General features: G+C 47.8%; 2 protein-coding genes across 2 annotated transcripts in view; one reads left to right on the top strand and one right to left on the bottom strand.

Moving 5' to 3' along the window:
* LOC106596001 (uncharacterized) overlaps window positions 1-897 on the top strand; it is a 20,962-nt gene extending 20,065 nt beyond the window's left edge. The window contains exon 14 of the mRNA XM_045712275.1: window positions 228-897. Within this exon, the coding sequence (XP_045568231.1) occupies window positions 228-429 (202 nt within the window). The 3' untranslated portion in view covers window positions 430-897. The remainder of the gene's footprint in view (window positions 1-227) is intronic.
* A 10,302-nt stretch (window positions 898-11,199) lies between these two features.
* The window catches only part of LOC106594203 (protein FAM184B), a 10,238-nt gene continuing 1,437 nt past the window's right edge, over window positions 11,200-20,000 (bottom strand). Inside the window, exons 3-5 of the mRNA XM_045712273.1 lie at window positions 13,173-13,280; window positions 11,702-12,062; window positions 11,200-11,444 (exon numbers count right to left, since the gene is read on the bottom strand). Coding sequence (XP_045568229.1) covers window positions 11,718-12,062; window positions 13,173-13,280 — 453 coding nt within the window. The 3' untranslated portion in view covers window positions 11,200-11,444; window positions 11,702-11,717. The remainder of the gene's footprint in view (window positions 11,445-11,701; window positions 12,063-13,172; window positions 13,281-20,000) is intronic.

Raw genomic sequence — 20,000 nt, 5'->3', positions numbered from 1 at the left:
GGGGGGTTACCATGGAGAACGGGTAGGTTGGGGTGGGGGTTACCATGGAGAACGGGTAGGTTGGGGTGGGGGGTTACCATGGAGAACGGGTAGGTTGGGGTGGGGGGGTTACCATGGAGAACGGGTAGGTTGGGGTGGGGGGTTACCATGGAGAACGGGTACGTTGGAGTGGGGGTTATCGAGGTGTCTACCTGTCTGTCTCTAACCTGTCTCTCTCTCTCCTACAGTAACGTGTGGGGGGACTACCAGCCCCACTCCAATGTGTTATGGCTCCACTACCTGAGCTCCAAGCTGCTGACGATGACCTATAAGGGCCGAGGGTGGCGGGGCGTCAAGCAGGCCAGGTTGGACCTGCAGCGTTTCCACGACAATGTCCTCGCCTTCCGATCTGCCTCTGACGTACTGTACAACTGTGGCCTGTTCCAATGAGGAAGAGAGAGAGTGTGTACTGCCACATATTGTTGTTGTTAGCAGGATGCTAGCTTGGTTAGCAGGATGTTAGCTTGGTTAGCAGGATGTTAGCTTGGTTAGAAGGATGTTAGCTTGGTTAGCAGTATGTTGGCTTGGTTAGCAGGATGCTGGCTTGGTTAGCGGGATGCTAGCTTGGTTAGCGGGATGCTAGCTTGGTTAGCGGGATGCTAGCTTGGTTAGCGGGATGCTAGCTTGGTTAGCGGGATGCTAGCTTGGTTAGCGGGATGCTAGCTTGGTTAGCCCTAGCAGTAGGCTATAGTACTGTGTAGCATCCAGTCGTAACCTTTTTTAGAGATGAAATTTTCTTTTGTACATATTTATAAACCCACAAGACTGTAATGGCTTTGTATTCTTAAATTTAAAAAAAATAAAAAATAGTTTTTTTGTTTTCTTATTAAACGTTGAATAGAAACAATGACCAAAAAAGTGTTTTAGTGTCAGATTTTATTAACATTTATTATCAAGACACAACGCAAAGATTCCTTGATGCCCTTCCAGACTCCCTCCGCCTCGTCGAGGACGTCGGGAGTACAGAAATCGGTTAACCCCCGAACTGAGGATCTAAACGTAATAGCTTTGATGCAGTCGCACCGCTAAAAAAACAAAACGACATTTGTCACAATAAACTAGCTCCCTGATTAAACGAAAATACCTGAGCCCTGAAGCAAGCTTCCAGAAAATTGGAACGGAAATGGCGCCACACCAAACTGGAAGTCTTCCGACTAGCTTGGAAAGACGGCGCCGTGCAGTATCGAAGAGCCCTCACTGCTGCTCGATCATCCTATTTTTTTTTTCCAATTTATTTGAGGAGAATAAGAACAATCCGGATTATATATGTTTTATACTGTCACAAAGCAGCCCCACGAAGGTAGCCTTAAGTTATTAATTTATTTTATTTAACCTTTTATTTAACCTTTTATTTAACCTTTTATCTAACTAGGCAAGTCAGTTAAAAACTAATTATTATTTACAATGACCACCTACCAAAAGGCAAAAGACCTACGGTGGCTGGGGATTAAAAATTAAATAAATAAATAATAAATATAGGACAAAACACACCACACAACAAGAGAGACAACACTACATAAAGAGAGACCTAAGACAACAACACAGCATGGTAGCAACACAACATGACAACACAGCATGGTAACAACACTACACTACATAAAGAGAGACCTAAGACAACAACACAGCATGGTAGCAACACAACATGACAACACAGCATGGTAACAACACTACACTACATAAAGAGAGACCTAAGACAACAACACAGCATGGTAGCAACACAACATGACAACACAGCATGGTAGCAACACAACATGACAACACTACATAAAGAGAGACCTAAGACAACAACACAGCATGGTAGCAACACAGCATGACAACACAGCATGGTAGCAACACAACATGACAACAACATGGTAGCAACACAACATGACAACAACATGGTAGCAACACAACACAGCATGATAACACATCATGGTAGCAACACAACACAGCATGATAACACAGCATGGTAGCAACACAGCATGGTAGAAACACAGCATGGTAGCAACGCAACACAGCATGGTAGCAACACAACATGACAACACAGCATGGTAGCAACACAACATGACAACACAGCATGGTAGCAACACAACATGACAACACAGCATGGTAGCAACACAACATGACAACAACATGGTAGCAACACAACATGGTAGCAACGCAACACAGCATGGTAGCAACACAACATGACAACACAACATGGTAGCAACACAACATGACAACACAGCATGGCAGCAACACAACATGACAACAACATGGTAGCAACACAAAACATTGTACAAACATTATTTGGCCCAGACAACAGCACAAAGGTCAAGAAGGTTGAGACAACAATACATCACACAAAGCAGCCACAACTGTCAGTAAGAGTGTCCATGATTTGAGTCTTTGAATGAAGAGATGGAGATAAAACTGTCCAGTTTGAGTGTTTGTTGCAGCTCGTTCCAGTCGCCGGCTGCAGCGAACTGAAGAGAGGAGCGACCCAGGGATGTGTGTGCTTTGGGGACATTTAACAGAATGTGACTGGCAGAACGGGTGTTGTATGTGGAGGATGAGGGCTGCAGTAGATATCTCAGATAGGGGGGGAGTGAACGGGTGCTGTATGTGGAGGATGAGGGCTGCAGTAGATATCTCAGATAGGGGGGGAGTGAACGGGTGTTGTATGTGGAGGATGAGGGCTGCAGTAGATATCTCAGATAGGGGGGAGTGAACGGGTGTTGTATGTGGAGGATGAGGGCTGCAGTAGATATCTCAGATAGGGGAGGAGTGAACGGGTGTTGTATGTGGAGGATGAGGGCTGCAGTAGATATCTCAGATAGGGGGGAGTGAACGGGTGTTGTATGTGGAGGATGAGGGCTGCAGTAGATATCTCAGATAGGGGGGGAGTGAACGGGTGTTGTATGTGGAGGATGAGGGCTGCAGTAGATATCTCAGATAGGGGGGAGTGAACGGGTGTTGTATGTGGAGGATGAGGGCTGCAGTAGATATCTCAGATAGGGGGGAGTGAACTGTCTCTTACCAACTGACTACCGTTGTGAATAGAACTTGGCCGTTTTAAATTATGTATATTATGAAATAAAATAAGCATGTTTTTTTTTCCAATTATCTTGTCGATTGATGACCGACCAAGGACATTTGCGTATGACTGCAACAGAAGAACCATATATCTCCATCTCCAAAACAATCCTTGCTGCTTTGTTCTGTGTAATCTGCAGCCTCCTAACTTCACTTGATGATGCATTTCCCCAGACCTCAGAACAGTAGTTCACCTGATTCTCAATTAATGCTTGCGTTATTTGCTGAATAATTTTTCCTGGTAAATATTTAGCTATCCTTCGGATTATGCATGCTTACTTTGATGTGTATAACTGAGGGAGAGAGAGAGTCTACCTTTTCAGTCCAGTTCATAGTGAATGATGACAGGTCCTACTGCCTGTAAACACACAGTCCAGTTCATAGTGAATGATGACAGGTCCTACTTCCTGTATGATGGCAGGTCCTACTTCCTTTAAACACACAGTTCAGTTCATAGTGAATGATTGCAGGTCCTACTTCCTGTAAACACACAGTCCAGTTCATAGTGAATGATGGAAGGTCCTACTTCCTGTATGATGGCAGGTCCTACTTCCTGTAAACACACAGTCCAGTTCATAGTGAATGATGGCAGGTCCTACTTCCTTTAAACACAGTCCAGTTCATAGTGAATGATGACAGGTCCTACTTCCTGTAAACACACAGTCCAGTTCATAGTGAATGATGACAGGTCCTACTTCCTGTATGATGGCAGGTCCTACTTCTTGTAAACACACAGTCCAGATCAAAGTCAATGATGACAGATCCTACTTCCTGTATGATGGCAGGTCCTACTTCCTGTAAACACAGAGTCTAGTTCATAGTGAATGATGACAGGTCCTACTTCCTGTATGATGGCAGGTCCTACTTCCTGTAAACACACAGTCCAGTTCATAGTGAATGATGACAGGCCCTACTTCCTGTATGATGGCAGGTCCTACTTCCTGTTAACACACAGTCCAGTTCATAGTGAATGATGACAGGCCCTACTTCCTGTAAACACACAGTCCAGTTCATAGTGAATGATGGAAGGTCCTACTTCCTGTAAACACACAGTCCAGTTCATAGTGAATGATGACAGGTCCTACTTCCTGTAAACACAGAGTCCAGTTCATAGTGAATGATGACAGGTCCTACTTCCTGTATGATGGCAGGTCCTACTTCCTGTAAACACACAGTCCAGTTCATAGTGAATGATGACAGGTCCTACTTCCTGTAAACACAGAGTCCAGTTCATAGTGAATGATGACAGGTCCTACTTCCTGTATGATGGCAGGTCCTACTTCCTTTAAACACACAGTTCAGTTCATAGTGAATGATTGCAGGTCCTACTTCCTGTAAACACACAGTCCAGTTCATAGTGAATGATGACAGGTCCTACTTCCTGTATGATGGCAGGTCCTACTTCCTGTAAACACACAGTCCAGTTCATAGTGAATGATGGAAGGTCCTACTTCCTGTAAACACAGAGTCCAGTTCATAGTGAATGATGACAGGCCCTACTTCCTGTAAACACAGTCCAGTTCATAGTGAATGATGACAGGTCCTACTTCCTGTATGATGGCAGGTCCTACTTCCTGTAAACACACAGTCCAGTTCATAGTGAATGATGACAGGTCCTACTTCCTGTATGATGGCAGGTCCTACTTCCTGTTAACACACAGTCCAGTTCATAGTGAATGATGACAGGCCCTACTTCCTGTATGATGGCAGGTCCTACTTCCTGTAAACACAGAGTCCAGTTCATAGTGAATGATGACAGGTCCTACTTCCTGTATGATGGCAGGTCCTACTTCCTGTAAACACACAGTCCAGTTCATAGTGAATGATGACAGGCCCTACTTCCTGTATGATGGCAGGTCCTACTTCCTGTTAACACACAGTCCAGTTCATAGTGAATGATGACAGGCCCTACTTCCTGTAAACACACAGTCCAGTTCATAGTGAATGATGGAAGGTCCTACTTCCTGTAAACACACAGTCCAGTTCATAGTGAATGATGACAGGTCCTACTTCCTGTAAACACAGAGTCCAGTTCATAGTGAATGATGACAGGTCCTACTTCCTGTATAATGGCAGGTCCTACTTCCTGTAAACACACAGTCCAGTTCATAGTGAATGATGACAGGTCCTACTTCCTGTAAACACAGAGTCCAGTTCATAGTGAATGATGACAGGTCCTACTTCCTGTATGATGGCAGGTCCTACTTCCTTTAAACACACAGTTCAGTTCATAGTGAATGATTGCAGGTCCTACTTCCTGTAAACACACAGTCCAGTTCATAGTGAATGATGACAGGTCCTACTTCCTGTATGATGGCAGGTCCTACTTCCTGTAAACACACAGTCCAGTTCATAGTGAATGATGGCAGGTCCTACTTCCTGTAAACACAGAGTCCAGTTCATAGTGAATGATGACAGGTCCTACTTCCTGTATGATGGCAGGTCCTACTTCCTGTAAACACACAGTCCAGTTCATAGTGAATGATGACAGGCCCTACTTCCTGTATGATGGCAGGTCCTACTTCCTGTTAACACACAGTCCAGTTCATAGTGAATGATGACAGGCCCTACTTCCTGTAAACACACAGTCCAATTCATAGTGAATGATGACAGGCCCTACTTCCTGTATGATGGCAGGTCCTACTTCCTGTTAACACACAGTCCAGTTCATAGTGAATGATGGAAGGTCCTACTTCCTGTAAACACAGAGTCCAGTTCATAGTGAATGATGACAGGCCCTACTTCCTGTAAACACAGTCCAGTTCATAGTGAATGATGACAGGTCCTACTTCCTGTATGATGGCAGGTCCTACTTCCTGTAAACACACAGTCCAGATCAAAGTCAATGATGACAGATCCTACTTCCTGTATGATGGCAGGTCCTACTTCCTGTAAACACACAGTCCAGTTCATAGTGAATGATGACAGGTCCTACTTCCTGTAAACACACAGTCCAGTTCATAGTGAATGATGACAGGTCCTACTTCCTGTAAACACAGAGTCCAGTTCATAGTGAATGATGACAGGCCCTACTTCCTGTAAACACAGAGTCCAGTTCATAGTGAATGATGACAGGTCCTACTTCCTGTATGATGGCAGGTCCTACTTCCTGTAAACACACAGTCCAGTTCATAGTGAATGATGACAGGTCCTACTTCCTGTAAACACAGAGTCCAGTTCATAGTGAATGATGACAGGTCCTACTTCCTGTATGATGGCAGGTCCTACTTCCTTTAAACACACAGTTCAGTTCATAGTGAATGATTGCAGGTTCTACTTCCTGTAAACACACAGTCCAGTTCATAGTGAATGATGGAAGGTCCTACTTCCTGTATGATGGCAGGTCCTACTTCCTGTAAACACACAGTCCAGTTCATAGTGAATGATGGCAGGTCCTACTTCCTGTAAACACAGAGTCCAGTTCATAGTGAATGATGACAGGTCCTACTTCCTGTATGATGGCAGGTCCTACTTCCTGTAAACATACAGTCCAGTTCATAGTGAATGATGACAGGTCCTACTTCCTGTATGATGGCAGGTCCTACTTCCTGTAAACTCACAGTCCAGTTCATAGTGAATGATGACAGGTCCGTGTAGCAAATGGCTCATTTGCATTTATTCCTACTGTAGCTCTGATTGGCTATGATGCACCGGTCTGCGTAGACTCCGGTCCCGGACAAGACAGATATTTTTTGTTGAGGTTTTATTTACTGCAGTGTCTGTTAATTGTCCAAACGAATACGTAATACCCAAACGTTCTAAGAATTTTATGACACCGTGAAAATGCTCATATCTAATTGGTTCGCTTGTCAGAACACCTTGGGAAAGATGTATATGAACATTAATAATATTTAATGACGCAAAAAAAATTCTGTCAGTTCCACTTTAAAACGCAACAATGTTTCACACACACACACACACACACGTTATTTTCAAAGAGATGGTTAACAAACAGGAAGCGCTGCTGCTACAAAACAAAACACATTTCCATCATTTAAAACGTAACTTCTTGTTGAAAGTTCTTCTCGAAAAGGGGAGAAGATTAACAAATTAGCAACTGGGATTCTCTGCCTCTAACCCAGCTGTACAACAGTTAACCTGGCTAACTCATTCATCCTGGATCTGGAACAGCCCCCCCTCCCTCCAGTATCTGATAGCTGATAGAACAACAGTTAACCTGGCTAACTCATTCATCCTGGATCTGGAACAGCCCCCCCCTCTCCCCTCCAGTATCTGATAGCTGATCGAACAACAGTTAACCTGGCTAACTCATTCATCCTGGATCTGGAACAGCCCCCCTCCCCCTCCAGTATCTGATAGCTGATAGAACAACAGTTAACCTGGCTAACTCATTCATCCTGGTTCTGGAACAGCCCCCCCCCTACAGTATCTGATAGCTGATGGAACAACAGTTAACCTGGCTAACTCATTCATCCTGGATCTGGAACAGCCCCCCCTCCCCCTCCAGTATCTGATAGCTGATAGAACAACAGTTAACCTGGCTAACTCATTCATCCTGGATCTGGAACAGCCCCCCTCCCCCCCTCCAGTATCTGATCGCTGATAGAACAACAGTTAACCTGGCTAACTCATTCATCCTGGATCTGGACCAGCCCCCCCCTCCAGTATCTGATAGCTGATAGAACAACAGTTAACCTGGCTAACTCATTCATCCTGGATCTGGAACAGCCCCCCCCCCTATAGTATCTGATAGCTGATAGAACAACAGTTAACCTGGCTAACTCATTCATCCTGGATCTGGAACAGCCCCCCATAGTATCTGATAGCTGATAGAACAACAGTTAACCTGGCTAACTCATTCATCCTGGATCTGGAACAGCCCCCCCCTACAGTATCTGATAGCTGATGGAACAACAGTTAACCTGGCTAACTCATTCATCCTGGATCTGGAACAGCCCCCCCCCTCCCCCTCCAGTATCTGATAGCTGATAGAACAACAGTTAACCTGGCTAACTCATTCATCCTGGATCTGGACCAGCCCCCCCCTCCAGTATCTGATAGCTGATAGAACAACAGTTAACCTGGCTAACTCATTCATCCTGGATCTGGAACAGCCCCCCTCCCCTCCAGTATCTGATAGCTGATCGAACAACAGTTAACCTGGCTAACTCATTCATCCTGGATCTGGAACAGCCCCCCCTCCCCCCTCCAGTATCTGATAGCTGATAGAACAACAGTTAACCTGGCTAACTCATTCATCCTGGTTCTGGAACAGCCCCCCCCCTCCAGTATCTGATAGCTGATGGAACAACAGTTAACCTGGCTAACTCATTCATCCTGGATCTGGAACAGCCCCCCTCCCCTCCAGTATCTGATAGCTGATAGAACAACAGTTAACCTGGCTAACTCATTCATCCTGGATCTGGAACAGCCCCCCCTCCCCCCTCCAGTATCTGATCGCTGATAGAACAACAGTTAACCTGGCTAACTCATTCATCCTGGATCTGGAACAGCCCCCCCCCCTCCAGTATCTGATAGCTGATAGAACAACAGTTAACCTGGCTAACTCATTCATCCTGGATCTGGAACAGCCCCCCCTATCCAGTATCTGATAGCTGATAGAACAACAGTTAACCTGGCTAACTCATTCATCCTGGATCTGGAACAGCCCCCCCTATAGTATCTGATAGCTGATAGAACAACAGTTAACCTGGCTAACTCATTCATCCTGGATCTGGAACAGCCCCCCCCCTACAGTATCTGATAGCTGATGGAACAACAGTTAACCTGGCTAACTCATTCATCCTGGATCTGGAACAGCCCCCCCCTCCCCCTCCAGTATCTGATAGCTGATAGAACAACAGTTAACCTGGCTAACTCATTCATCCTGGATCTGGACCAGCCCCCCCCTCCAGTATCTGATAGCTGATAGAACAACAGTTAACCTGGCTAACTCATTCATCCTGGATCTGGAACAGCCCCCCCCCCCTCCAGTATCTGATAGCTGATAGAACAACAGTTAACCTGGCTAACTCATTCATCCTGGATCTGGAACAGCCCCCCCCTCCAGTATCTGATAGCTGATAGAACAACAGTTAACCTGGCTAACTCATTCATCCTGGATCTGGAACAGCCCCCCCCCCCTCCAGTATCTGATAGCTGATGGAACAACAGTTAACCTGGCTAACTCATTCATCCTGGATCTGGAACAGCCCCCCCTCCAGTATCTGATAGAACAACAGTTAACCTGGCTAACTCATTCATCCTGGATCTGGAACAGCCCCCCCCCTCCAGTATCTGATAGAACAACAGTTAACCTGGCTAACTCATTCATCCTGGATCTGGAACAGCCCCCCCCTCCAGTATCTGATAGAACAACAGTTAACCTGGCTAACTCATTCATCCTGGATCTGGAACAGCCCCCCCCCCTCCAGTATCTGATAGAACAACAGTTAACCTGGCTAACTCATTCATCCTGGATCTGGAACAGCCCCCCCCCTCCAGTATCTGATAGAACAACAGTTAACCTGGCTAACTCATTCATCCTGGATCTGGAACAGCCCCCCCCTCCAGTATCTGATAGAACAACAGTTAACCTGGCTAACTAATTCATCCTGGATCTGGAACAGCCCCCCCTCCCCTCCAGTATCTGATAGCTGATAGAACAACAGTTAACCTGGCTAACTCATTCATCCTGGATCTGGAACAGCCCCCCCTCCCCTCCAGTATCTGATAGCTGATAGAACAACAGTTAACCTGGCTAACTCATTCATCCTGGATCTGGAACGGCCCCCCCCTCCAGTATCCGATAGAACAACAGTTAACCTGGCTAACTCATTCATCCTGGATCTGGAACAGCCCCCCTCCCCTCCAGTATCTGATAGCTGATAGAACAACAGTTAACCTGGCTAACTCATTCATCCTGGATCTGGAACAGCCCCCCCCCCCTCCAGTATCTGATAGCTGATAGAACAACAGTTAACCTGGCTAACTCATTCATCCTGGTTCTGGAACAGCCCCCCCCTCCAGTATCTGATAGCTGATGGAACAACAGTTAACCTGGCTAACTCATTCATCCTGGATCTGGAACAGCCCCCCCTCCAGTATCTGATAGAACAACAGTTAACCTGGCTAACTCATTCATCCTGGATCTGGAACAGCCCCCCCCTCCAGTATCTGATAGAACAACAGTTAACCTGGCTAACTCATTCATCCTGGATCTGGAACAGCCCCCCCCTCCAGTATCCGATAGAACAACAGTTAACCTGGCTAACTCATTCATCCTGGATCTGGAACAGCCCCCCCTCCAGTATCTGATAGAACAACAGTTAACCTGGCTAACTCATTCATCCTGGATCTGGAACAGCCCCCCCCCTCCAGTATCTGATAGAACAACAGTTAACCTGGCTAACTCATTTATCCTGGATCTGGAACAGCCCCCCCTCCCCTCCAGTATCTGATAGCTGATGGAACAACAGTTAACCTGGCTAACTCATTCATCCTGGATCTGGAACAGCCCCCCCCCTCCAGTATCTGATAGAACAACAGTTAACCTGGCTAACTCATTTATCCTGGATCTGGAACAGCCCCCCTCCCCCTCCAGTATCTGATAGCTGATAGAACAACAGTTAACCTGGCTAACTCATTCATCCTGGATCTGGAACAGCGCCCCCCCCTACAGTATCTGATAGCTGATAGAACAACAGTTAACCTGGCTAACTCATTCATCCTGGATCTGGAACAGCGCCCCCCCTCCAGTATCTGATAGCTGATAGAACAACAGTTAACCTGGCTAACTCGTTCATCCTGGATCTGGAACAGCCCCCCTATAGTATCTGATAGCTGATAGAACAACAGTTAACCTGGCTAACTCATTCATCCTGGATCTGGAACAGCCCCCCCCTCCCCTCCAGTATCTGATAGCTGATAGAACAACAGTTAACCTGGCTAACTCATTCATCCTGGATCTGGAACAGCCCCCCCCCTCCAGTATCTGATAGTAACAACAGTTAACCTGGCTAACTCATTCATCCTGGATCTGGAACAGCCCCCCCTCCCCTCCAGTATCTGATAGCTGATAGAACAACAGTTAACCTGGCTAACTCGTTCATCCTGGATCTGGAACAGCAAACCATAGACAGAATATTAAATATATAGAAAATACTTTATTCCATATTATAGATTATAATACAATACATTGGCATTGAACAAAGCATAGTTTTGGTCTGTCAGGTGTGTGTGTGTGTGTTTCTGTGTGTGTGTGTGTGTGTGTGTGTGTGTGTGTGTGTGTGTATGTTCAGAAAGAGAAGTACTTGGTGTACCACTCCTGCCTCTGAGGGTCCCGCCCCTCTGCCCCCTGGCCACTCCCCCTCTGCTCCAAATATGGGCTCCTGGAGAACACAGGAAGCACATTTTAGACTGCTGGGGGACAGACAGATCCGACAGACAGACAGACAGACAGACAGACAGACAGACAGACAGACAGACAGACAGACAGACAGACAGACAGACAGACAGACAGACAGACAGCTATGGGGTGATATTCTCCTGGACAGACGTAGAAGGACACTGGGCTTCGGGGACACTTGCGAAGGAACACAGACATCCCTATTGGCTGTGCTGTTTCCATAGATACAGTATCTGTTACCTGGTTGACCGGTTGTTCAGGTGTGGGCGGCGCTCCTGCGAGGGCGAGGTGACGCGTCGAATCCCGTGCCGAGCCTCGGGGAGGGGGGACGGACAGAGGGGAGAGGGGTGGTGGGAGCAGGGGGGAGGGGAGTTGCGGTACGAGAGAGAGGACCGCTGCGTTCCAAACTGGGAGACCTGGGAGTACGGGGGAGGGAGGGGGAGGAACGGGGGAGAGAGGAGGAGGCGTAGGGCAGAGTTGAGGAGGGGGAGGGATGTTGGGGGAGGCGGGGGGAGTCGTGGGGGAGGAGGACGCTCCTCTCGTAGGCGTTGAGGTTCGGGACGCTGGTGATGCGGGGCGGAGACTCCTCCACACGCTTCCTCTGAAACACAACGTCGCCACGACAACACAGTAACACACTAGTTAATCCCACCAATACAACACTAGTTAATCCCACCAATACAACACAGTGAAACTCTAGTTAATCCCACCAATATTCCACTAGTTAATCCCACCAATATTCCACTAGTTAATCCCACCAATACAACACTAGTTAACCCCACCAATACAACACTAGTTAACCCCACCAATACAACACTAGTTAACCCCACCAATACAACTCTAGTTAATCCCACCAATACAACACTAGTTAACCCCACCAATACAACACTAGTTAATCACACCAATACAACACTAGTTAATCACACCAATACAACACTAGTTAATCCCACCAATACAACACTAGTTAATCCCACCAATACAACACTAGTTAATCCCACCAATATTCCACTAGTTAATCCCACCAATACAACACTAGTTAATCCCACCAATACAACACTAGTTAATCCCACCAATACAACACAGTGAAATAGTAGTTAATCCCACCAATACAACACTAGTTAATCCCACCAATACAACACTAGTTAATCCCACCAATACAACACATTAGTTAATCCCACCAATATTCCACTAGTTAATCCCACCAATACAACACTAGTTAATCCCACCAATACAACACTAGTTAATCCCACCAATACAACACTAGTTCATCCCACCAATACAACACTAGTTCATCCCACCAATACAACACTAGTTAATCCCACCAATACAACACTAGTTAATCCCACCAATATAACACTAGTTAATCCCACCAATACAACACTAGTTAATCCCACCAATACAACACTAGTTAATCCCACCAATACAACACCAGTTAATCCCACCAATACAACACAGTGAAATAGTAGTTAATCCCACCAATATAACACTAGTTAATCCCACCAATATAACACTAGTTAATCCCACCAATACAACACTAGTTAATCCCACCAATACAACACCAGTTAATCCCACCAATACAACACAGTGAAATAGTAGTTAATCCCACCAATATAACACTAGTTAATCCCACCAATACAACACTAGTTAATCCCACCAATACAACACTAGTTAATCCCACCAATACAAGACAACAGAGGAGTGTGTGTGTCACCCTCATAGTTGGTGTAACGATCCCGGGGTGTGGCCTGTTGTCATGGAGCCTGAGGGTTCCGTTGTCCCCGGCAACCGGAGGATGAAGCTGCAGCTGATGTCTTTCTTCCTGGAGAACCAATGAGACATCAGGTGGGGGGGTAGGTGTGTGTATGAGTGTGAGGTAGGTGTGTGAGTGAGTGTGAGGTAGGTGTGTGTGTGAGTGTGAGGTAGGTGTGTGTATGAGTGTGAGGTAGGTGTGTGTATGAGTGTGAGGTAGGTGTGTGTATGAGTGAGTGTGAGGTAGGTGTGTGTGTGAGTGTGAGGTAGGTGTGTATGAGTGTGAGGTAGGTGTGTGTATGAGTGTGAGGTAGGTGTGTGTATGAGTGTGAGGTAGGTGTGTGTATGAGTGAGTGTGAGGTAGGTGTGTGTGTGAGTGAGTGTGAGGTAGGTGTGTGTATGAGTGAGTGTGAGGTAGGTGTGTGTGTGAGTGAGTGTGAGGTAGGTGTGTGAGTGAGTGAGTGAGTGAGTGTGAGGTAGGTGTGTGTGTGAGTGAGTGTGAGGTAGCTGTGTGAGTGAGTGTGAGGTAGGTGTGTGAGTGAGTGTGAGGTAGGTGTGTGAGTGTGAGGTTGGTGTGTGTATGAGTGTGAGGTAGGTGTGTGTGTGAGTGTGAGGTAGGTGTGTGTGTGTGAGTGTGAGGAAGGTGTGTGTATGAGTGTGAGGTAGGTGTGTGTATGAGTGTGAGGTAGGTGTGTGTGTGTGAGTGTGAGGTAGGTGTGTGTATGAGTGTGAAGTAGGTGTGTGTGTGTGAGTGTGAGGTAGGTGTGTGTGTGAGTGTGAGGTAGGTGTGTGTGTGAGTGTGAGGTAGGTGTGTGTGTGAGGTAGGTGTGTGTGTGTGAGGTAGGTGTGTGTGTGAGTGTGAGGTAGGTGTGTGTGTGTGAGTGTGAGGTAGGTGTGTGTGTGAGTGTGAGGTAGGTGTGTATGAGGTAGGTGTGTGTGTGAGTGTGAGGTAGGTGTGTGTGTGAGTGTGAGGTAGGTGTGTGTGAGTGTGAGGTAGGTGTGTGTGTGTGTGTGAGGTAGGTGTGTGTGTGTGAGTGTGAGGTAGGTGTGTTTGTGAGTGTGAGGTAGGTGTGTGTGTGTGTGAGGTAGGTGTGTGTGTGAGTGTGTGTGTGAGTGTGAGGTAGGTGTGTGTGTGAGTGTGTGTGTGAGTGTGAGGTAGATGTGTGTGTGAGTGTGAGGTAGGTGTGTGTATGAGTGTGAGGTAGGTGTGTGTGTGAGTGTGAGGTAGGTGTGTGTGTGTGTGTGTATGAGTGTGAGGTAGGTGTGTGTGTGAGGTAGGTGTGTGTGTGAGTGTGAGGTAGGTGTGTGTGTGTGTGTGTGTGTGTGTATGAGTGTGAGGTAGGTGTGTGTGTGTGTGTGAGGTAGGTGTGTGTGTGAGGTAGGTGTGTGAGTGTGAGGTAGGTGTGAGGTAGGTGAGTGTGTGAGGTAGGTGTGTGTGAGTGTGAGGTAGGTGTGTGTGTGAGTGTGAGGTAGGTGTGTGAGTGAGTGTGAGGTAAGTGTGTGTGTGAGTGTGAGGTAGGTGTGTGAGTGAGTGTGAGGTAGGTGTGTGTGTGAGGTAGGTGTGTGTGTGAGGTAGGTGTGTGAGTGTGAGGTAGGTGTGTGTGTGAGTGTGAGGTAGGTGTGTGTGAGTGTGAGGTAGGTGTGTGTGTGAGTGTGAGGTAGGTGTGTGTGAGTGTGAGGTAGGGGTGTGTGTGAGTGTGAGGTAGGTGTGTGTGTGTGTGTGTGTGTGTGAGTGTGTGGTAGGTGTGTGTGTGTGTGTGAGGTAGGTGTATGTGTGTGTGTGAGGTAGGTGTGTGTGTGAGTGTGAGGTAGGTGTGTGTCTGAGTGTGAGGTAGGTGTGTGTATGAGTGTGAGGTAGGTGTGTGTGTGAGGTAGGTGTGTGTGTGTGAGTGTGAGGTAGGTGTGTGTGTGAGTGTGAGGTAGGTGTGTGAGTGTGAGGTAGGTGTGTGTGTGAGTGTGAGGTAGGTGTGTGTGTGTGAGTGTGAGGTAGGTGTGTGTGTGAGTGTGAGGTAGGTGTGTGTGTGAGGTAGGTGTGTGTGTGAGGTAGGTGTGTGTGTGAGTGTGAGGTAGGTGTGTGTGTGAGTGTGAGGTAGGTGTGAGTGTGTGTGTGTGTGTGAGGTAGATGTGTGTGAGTGTGAGGTAGGTGTGTATGTGTGTGAGTGTGACGTAGGTGTGTGTGTGTGAGTGTGAGGTAGGTGTGTGAGTGTGAGGTAGGGATGTGTGTGAGTGTGAGGTAGGTGTGTGTGTGAGGTAGGTGTGTGTGTGTGAGTGTGAGGTAGGTGTGTGTGTGAGTGTGAGGTAGGTGTGTGTGTGAGTGTGAGGTAGGTAGGTGTGTGAGTGTGAGTGTGAGGTAGGTGTGTGAGTGTGAGGTAGGTGTGTGTGTGAGTGTGAGGTAGGTGTGTGTGAGTGTGAGGTAGGTGTGTGTGTGTGAGTGTGAGGTAGGTGTGTGTGTGAGTGTGAGGTAGGTGTGTGTGTGAGGTAGGTGTGTGTGTGTGTGTGAGGTAGGTGTGTGTGTGAGTGTGAGGTAGGTGTGTGTGTGAGGTAGGTGTGTGTGTGAGTGTGAGGTAGGTGTGAGTGTGTGTGTGTGTGAGGTAGATGTGTGTGAGTGTGAGGTAGGTGTGTATGTGTGTGAGTGTGAGGTAGGTGTGTGTGTGTGAGTGTGAGGTAGGTGTGTGTGTGTGAGTGTGAGGTAGGTGTGTGTGTGAGTGTGAGGTAGGTATGTGTGTGAGTGTGAGGTAGGTGTGTGTGTGAGTGTGAGGTAGGTGTGTGTATGAGTGTGAGGTAGGTGTGTGTATGAGTGTGAGGTAGGTGTGTGTATGAGGTAGGTGTGTGTGTGTGAGTGTGAGGTAGGTGTGTGTGTGAGTGTGAGGTAGGTGTGTGTGAGGTAGGTGTGTGTGTGTGAGTGTGAGGTAGGTGTGTGTGTGTGTGAGGTAGGTGTGTGTGTGAGGTAGGTGTGTGTGTGAGTGTGAGGTAGGTGTGTGTGAGTGTAAGGTAGGTGTGTGTGAGTGTGAGGTAGGTGTGTGTGTGTGAGTGTGAGGTAGGTGTGTGTGTGAGTGTGAGGTAAGTGTGTGTGTGTGTGAGTGTGAGGTAGGTGTGTGTGTGAGTGTGAGGTAGGTGTGTGTGTGAGGTAGGTGTGAGTGTGAGGTAGGTGTGTGTGTGTGAGTGTGAGGTAGGTATGAGGTAGTTGTGTGTGTGAGGTAGGTGTGTGTGAGAGTGTGAGGTAGGTGTGTGTGTGTGTTTGTGAGTGTGAGGTAGGTTGTGTGTGAGTGTGAGGTAGGTGTGTGTGTGTGAGTGTGAGGTAGGTGTGTGTGTGAGTGTGAGGTAGGTGTGTGTGTGTGTGTGTGTGTGTGTGAGGTAGGTGTGTGTGTGAGGTAGGTGTGTGTATGAGGTAGGTGTGTGTGTGAGTGTGAGGTAGGTGTGTGTGAGTGTAAGGTAGGTGTGTGTGAGTGTGAGGTAGGTGTGTGTGTGAGTGTGAGGTAGGTGTGTGTGTGAGTGTGAGGTAGGTGTGTGTGTGAGTGTGAGGTAAGTGTGTGTGTGTGTGAGTGTGAGGTAGGTGTGTGTGTGAGTGTGAGGTAGGTGTGTGTGTGAGGTAGGTGTGAGTGTGAGGTAGGTGTGTGTGTGTGACTGTGAGGTAGGTGTGAGGTAGTTGTGTGTGTGAGGTAGGTGTGTGTGAGAGTGTGAGGTAGGTGTGTGTGTGTGTTTGTGAGTGTGAGGTAGGTGTGTGTGTGAGTGTGAGGTAGGTGTGTGTGTGTGTGTGAGTGTGAGGTAGGTGTGTGTGTGAGGTAGCTGTGTGTGTGAGTGTGAGGTAGGTGTGTGTGTGAGGTAGGTGTGAGTGTGAGGTAGGTGTGTGTGTGTGTGAGTGTGAGGTAGGTGTGAGGTAGTTGTGTGTGTGAGGTAGGTGTGTGTGAGAGTGTGAGGTAGGTGTGTGTGAGAGTGTGAGGTAGGTGTGTGTGTGAGAGTGTGAGGTAGGTGTGTGTGAGAGTGTGAGGTAGGTGTGTGTGTGAGTGTGAGGTAGGTGTGTGTATGAGTGTGAGGTAGGTGTGTGTATGAGTGTGAGGTAGGTGTGTGTATGAGGTAGGTGTGTGTGTGTGAGTGTGAGGTAGGTGTGTGTGTGAGTGTGAGGTAGGTGTGTGTGTGAGTGTGAGGTAGGTGTGTGTGTGAGTGTGAGGTAGGTGTGTATGTGTGTGAGGTAGGTGTGTGTGTGAGGTAGGTGTGTGTATGAGGTAGGTGTGTGTGTGAGTGTGAGGTAGGTGTGTGAGTGTAAGGTAGGTGTGTGTGAGTGTGAGGTAGGTGTGTGTGTGAGTGTGAGGTAGGTGTGTGTGTGTGTGAGTGTGAGGTAGGTGTGTGTGTGAGTGTGAGGTAGGTGTGTGTGTGAGGTAGGTGTGAGTGTGAGGTAGGTGTGTGTGTGAGTGTGAGGTAGGTGTGAGGTAGTTGTGTGTGTGAGGTAGGTGTGAGTGTGAGGTAGGTGTGTGTGTGAGTGTGAGGTAGGTGTGTGTGAGAGTGTGAGGTAGGTAGGTGTGTGTGAGAGTGTGAGGTAGGTGTGTGTGTGAGTGTGAGGTAGGTGTGTGTGTGAGTGTGAGGTAGGTGTGTGTGTGTGTGAGTGTGAGGTAGGTGTGTGTGTGTGTGTGAGTGTGACGTAGTTGTGTGTGTGAGGTAGGTGTGTGTGTGTGAGTGTGAGGTAGGTGTGTGTGTGAGTGTGAGGTAGGTGTGTATGTGTGTGAGGTAGGTGTGTGTGTGAGGTAGGTGTGTGTATGAGGTAGGTGTGTGTGTGAGTGTGAGGTAGGTGTGTGAGTGTAAGGTAGGTGTGTGTGAGTGTGAGGTAGGTGTGTGTGTGAGTGTGAGGTAGGTGTGTGTGAGTGTGAGGTAGGTGTGTGTGTGTGTGAGTGTGAGGTAGGTGTGTGTGTGTGTGAGGTAGGTGTGTGTGTGAGGTAGGTGTGTGTGTGAGTGTGAGGTAGGTGTGTGTGAGTGTAAGGTAGGTGTGTGTGAGTGTGAGGTAGGTGTGTGTGTGTGAGTGTGAGGTAGGTGTGTGTGTGAGTGTGAGGTAAGTGTGTGTGTGTGTGAGTGTGAGGTAGGTGTGTGTGTGAGTGTGAGGTAGGTGTGTGTGTGAGGTAGGTGTGAGTGTGAGGTAGGTGTGTGTGTGTGAGTGTGAGGTAGGTATGAGGTAGTTGTGTGTGTGAGGTAGGTGTGTGTGAGAGTGTGAGGTAGGTGTGTGTGTGTGTTTGTGAGTGTGAGGTAGGTTGTGTGTGAGTGTGAGGTAGGTGTGTGTGTGTGAGTGTGAGGTAGGTGTGTGTGTGAGTGTGAGGTAGGTGTGTGTGTGTGTGTGTGTGAGGTAGGTGTGTGTGTGAGGTAGGTGTGTGTATGAGGTAGGTGTGTGTGTGAGTGTGAGGTAGGTGTGTGTGAGTGTAAGGTAGGTGTGTGTGAGTGTGAGGTAGGTGTGTGTGTGAGTGTGAGGTAGGTGTGTGTGTGAGTGTGAGGTAGGTGTGTGTGTGAGTGTGAGGTAAGTGTGTGTGTGTGTGAGTGTGAGGTAGGTGTGTGTGTGAGTGTGAGGTAGGTGTGTGTGTGGAGGTAGGTGTGAGTGTGAGGTAGGTGTGTGTGTGTGACTGTGAGGTAGGTGTGAGGTAGTTGTGTGTGTGAGGTAGGTGTGTGTGAGAGTGTGAGGTAGGTGTGTGTGTGTGTTTGTGAGTGTGAGGTAGGTGTGTGTGTGAGTGTGAGGTAGGTGTGTGTGTGTGTGTGGAGTGTGAGGTAGGTGTGTGTGTGAGGTAGCTGTGTGTGTGAGTGTGAGGTAGGTGTGTGTGTGAGGTAGGTGTGAGTGTGAGGTAGGTGTGTGTGTGTGTGAGTGTGAGGTAGGTGTGAGAGTAGTTGTGTGTGTGAGGTAGGTGTGTGTGAGAGTGTGAGGTAGGTGTGTGTGAGAGTGTGAGGTAGGTGTGTGTGTGAGAGTGTGAGGTAGGTGTGTGTGAGAGTGTGAGGTAGGTGTGTGTGTGAGTGTGAGGTAGGTGTGTGTATGAGTGTGAGGTAGGTGTGTGTATGAGTGTGAGGTAGGTGTGTGTATGAGGTAGGTGTGTGTGTGTGAGTGTGAGGTAGGTGTGTGTGTGAGTGTGAGGTAGGTGTGTGTGAGTGTGAGGTAGGTGTGTGTGTGAGTGTGAGGTAGGTGTGTATGTGTGTGAGGTAGGTGTGTGTGTGAGGTAGGTGTGTGTCTGAGTTAGGTGTGTGTGTGAGTGTGAGGTAGGTGTGTGAGTGTAAGGTAGGTGTGTGTGAGTGTGAGGTAGGTGTGTGTGTGAGTGTGAGGTAGGTGTGTGTGTGTGTGAGTGTGAGGTAGGTGTGTGTGTGAGTGTGAGGTAGGTGTGTGTGTGAGGTAGGTGTGAGTGTGAGGTAGGTGTGTGTGTGAGTGTGAGGTAGGTGTGAGGTAGTTGTGTGTGTGAGGTAGGTGTGAGTGTGAGGTAGGTGTGTGTGTGAGTGTGAGGTAGGTGTGTGTGAGAGTGTGAGGTAGGTAGGTGTGTGTGAGAGTGTGAGGTAGGTGTGTGTGTGAGTGTGAGGTAGGTGTGTGTGTGAGTGTGAGGTAGGTGTGTGTGTGTGTGTGAGTGTGAGGTAGGTGTGTGTGTGTGTGTGAGTGTGACGTAGTTGTGTGTGTGAGGTAGGTGTGTGTGTGTTAGTTTGAGGTAAGTGAGTGTGTGAGTGTGAGGTAGGTGTGTATGTGTGTGAGGTAGGTGTGTGTGTGAGGTAGGTGTGTGTATGAGGTAGGTGTGTGTGTGAGTGTGAGGTAGGTGTGTGAGTGTAAGGTAGGTGTGTGTGA

The sequence above is a fragment of the Salmo salar genome, unplaced genomic scaffold (assembly GCF_905237065.1).
Source record: "Salmo salar unplaced genomic scaffold, Ssal_v3.1, whole genome shotgun sequence".
NCBI lineage: Eukaryota > Metazoa > Chordata > Actinopteri > Salmoniformes > Salmonidae > Salmo > Salmo salar.
This window is presented reverse-complemented; position numbering and strand designations above follow the sequence as displayed.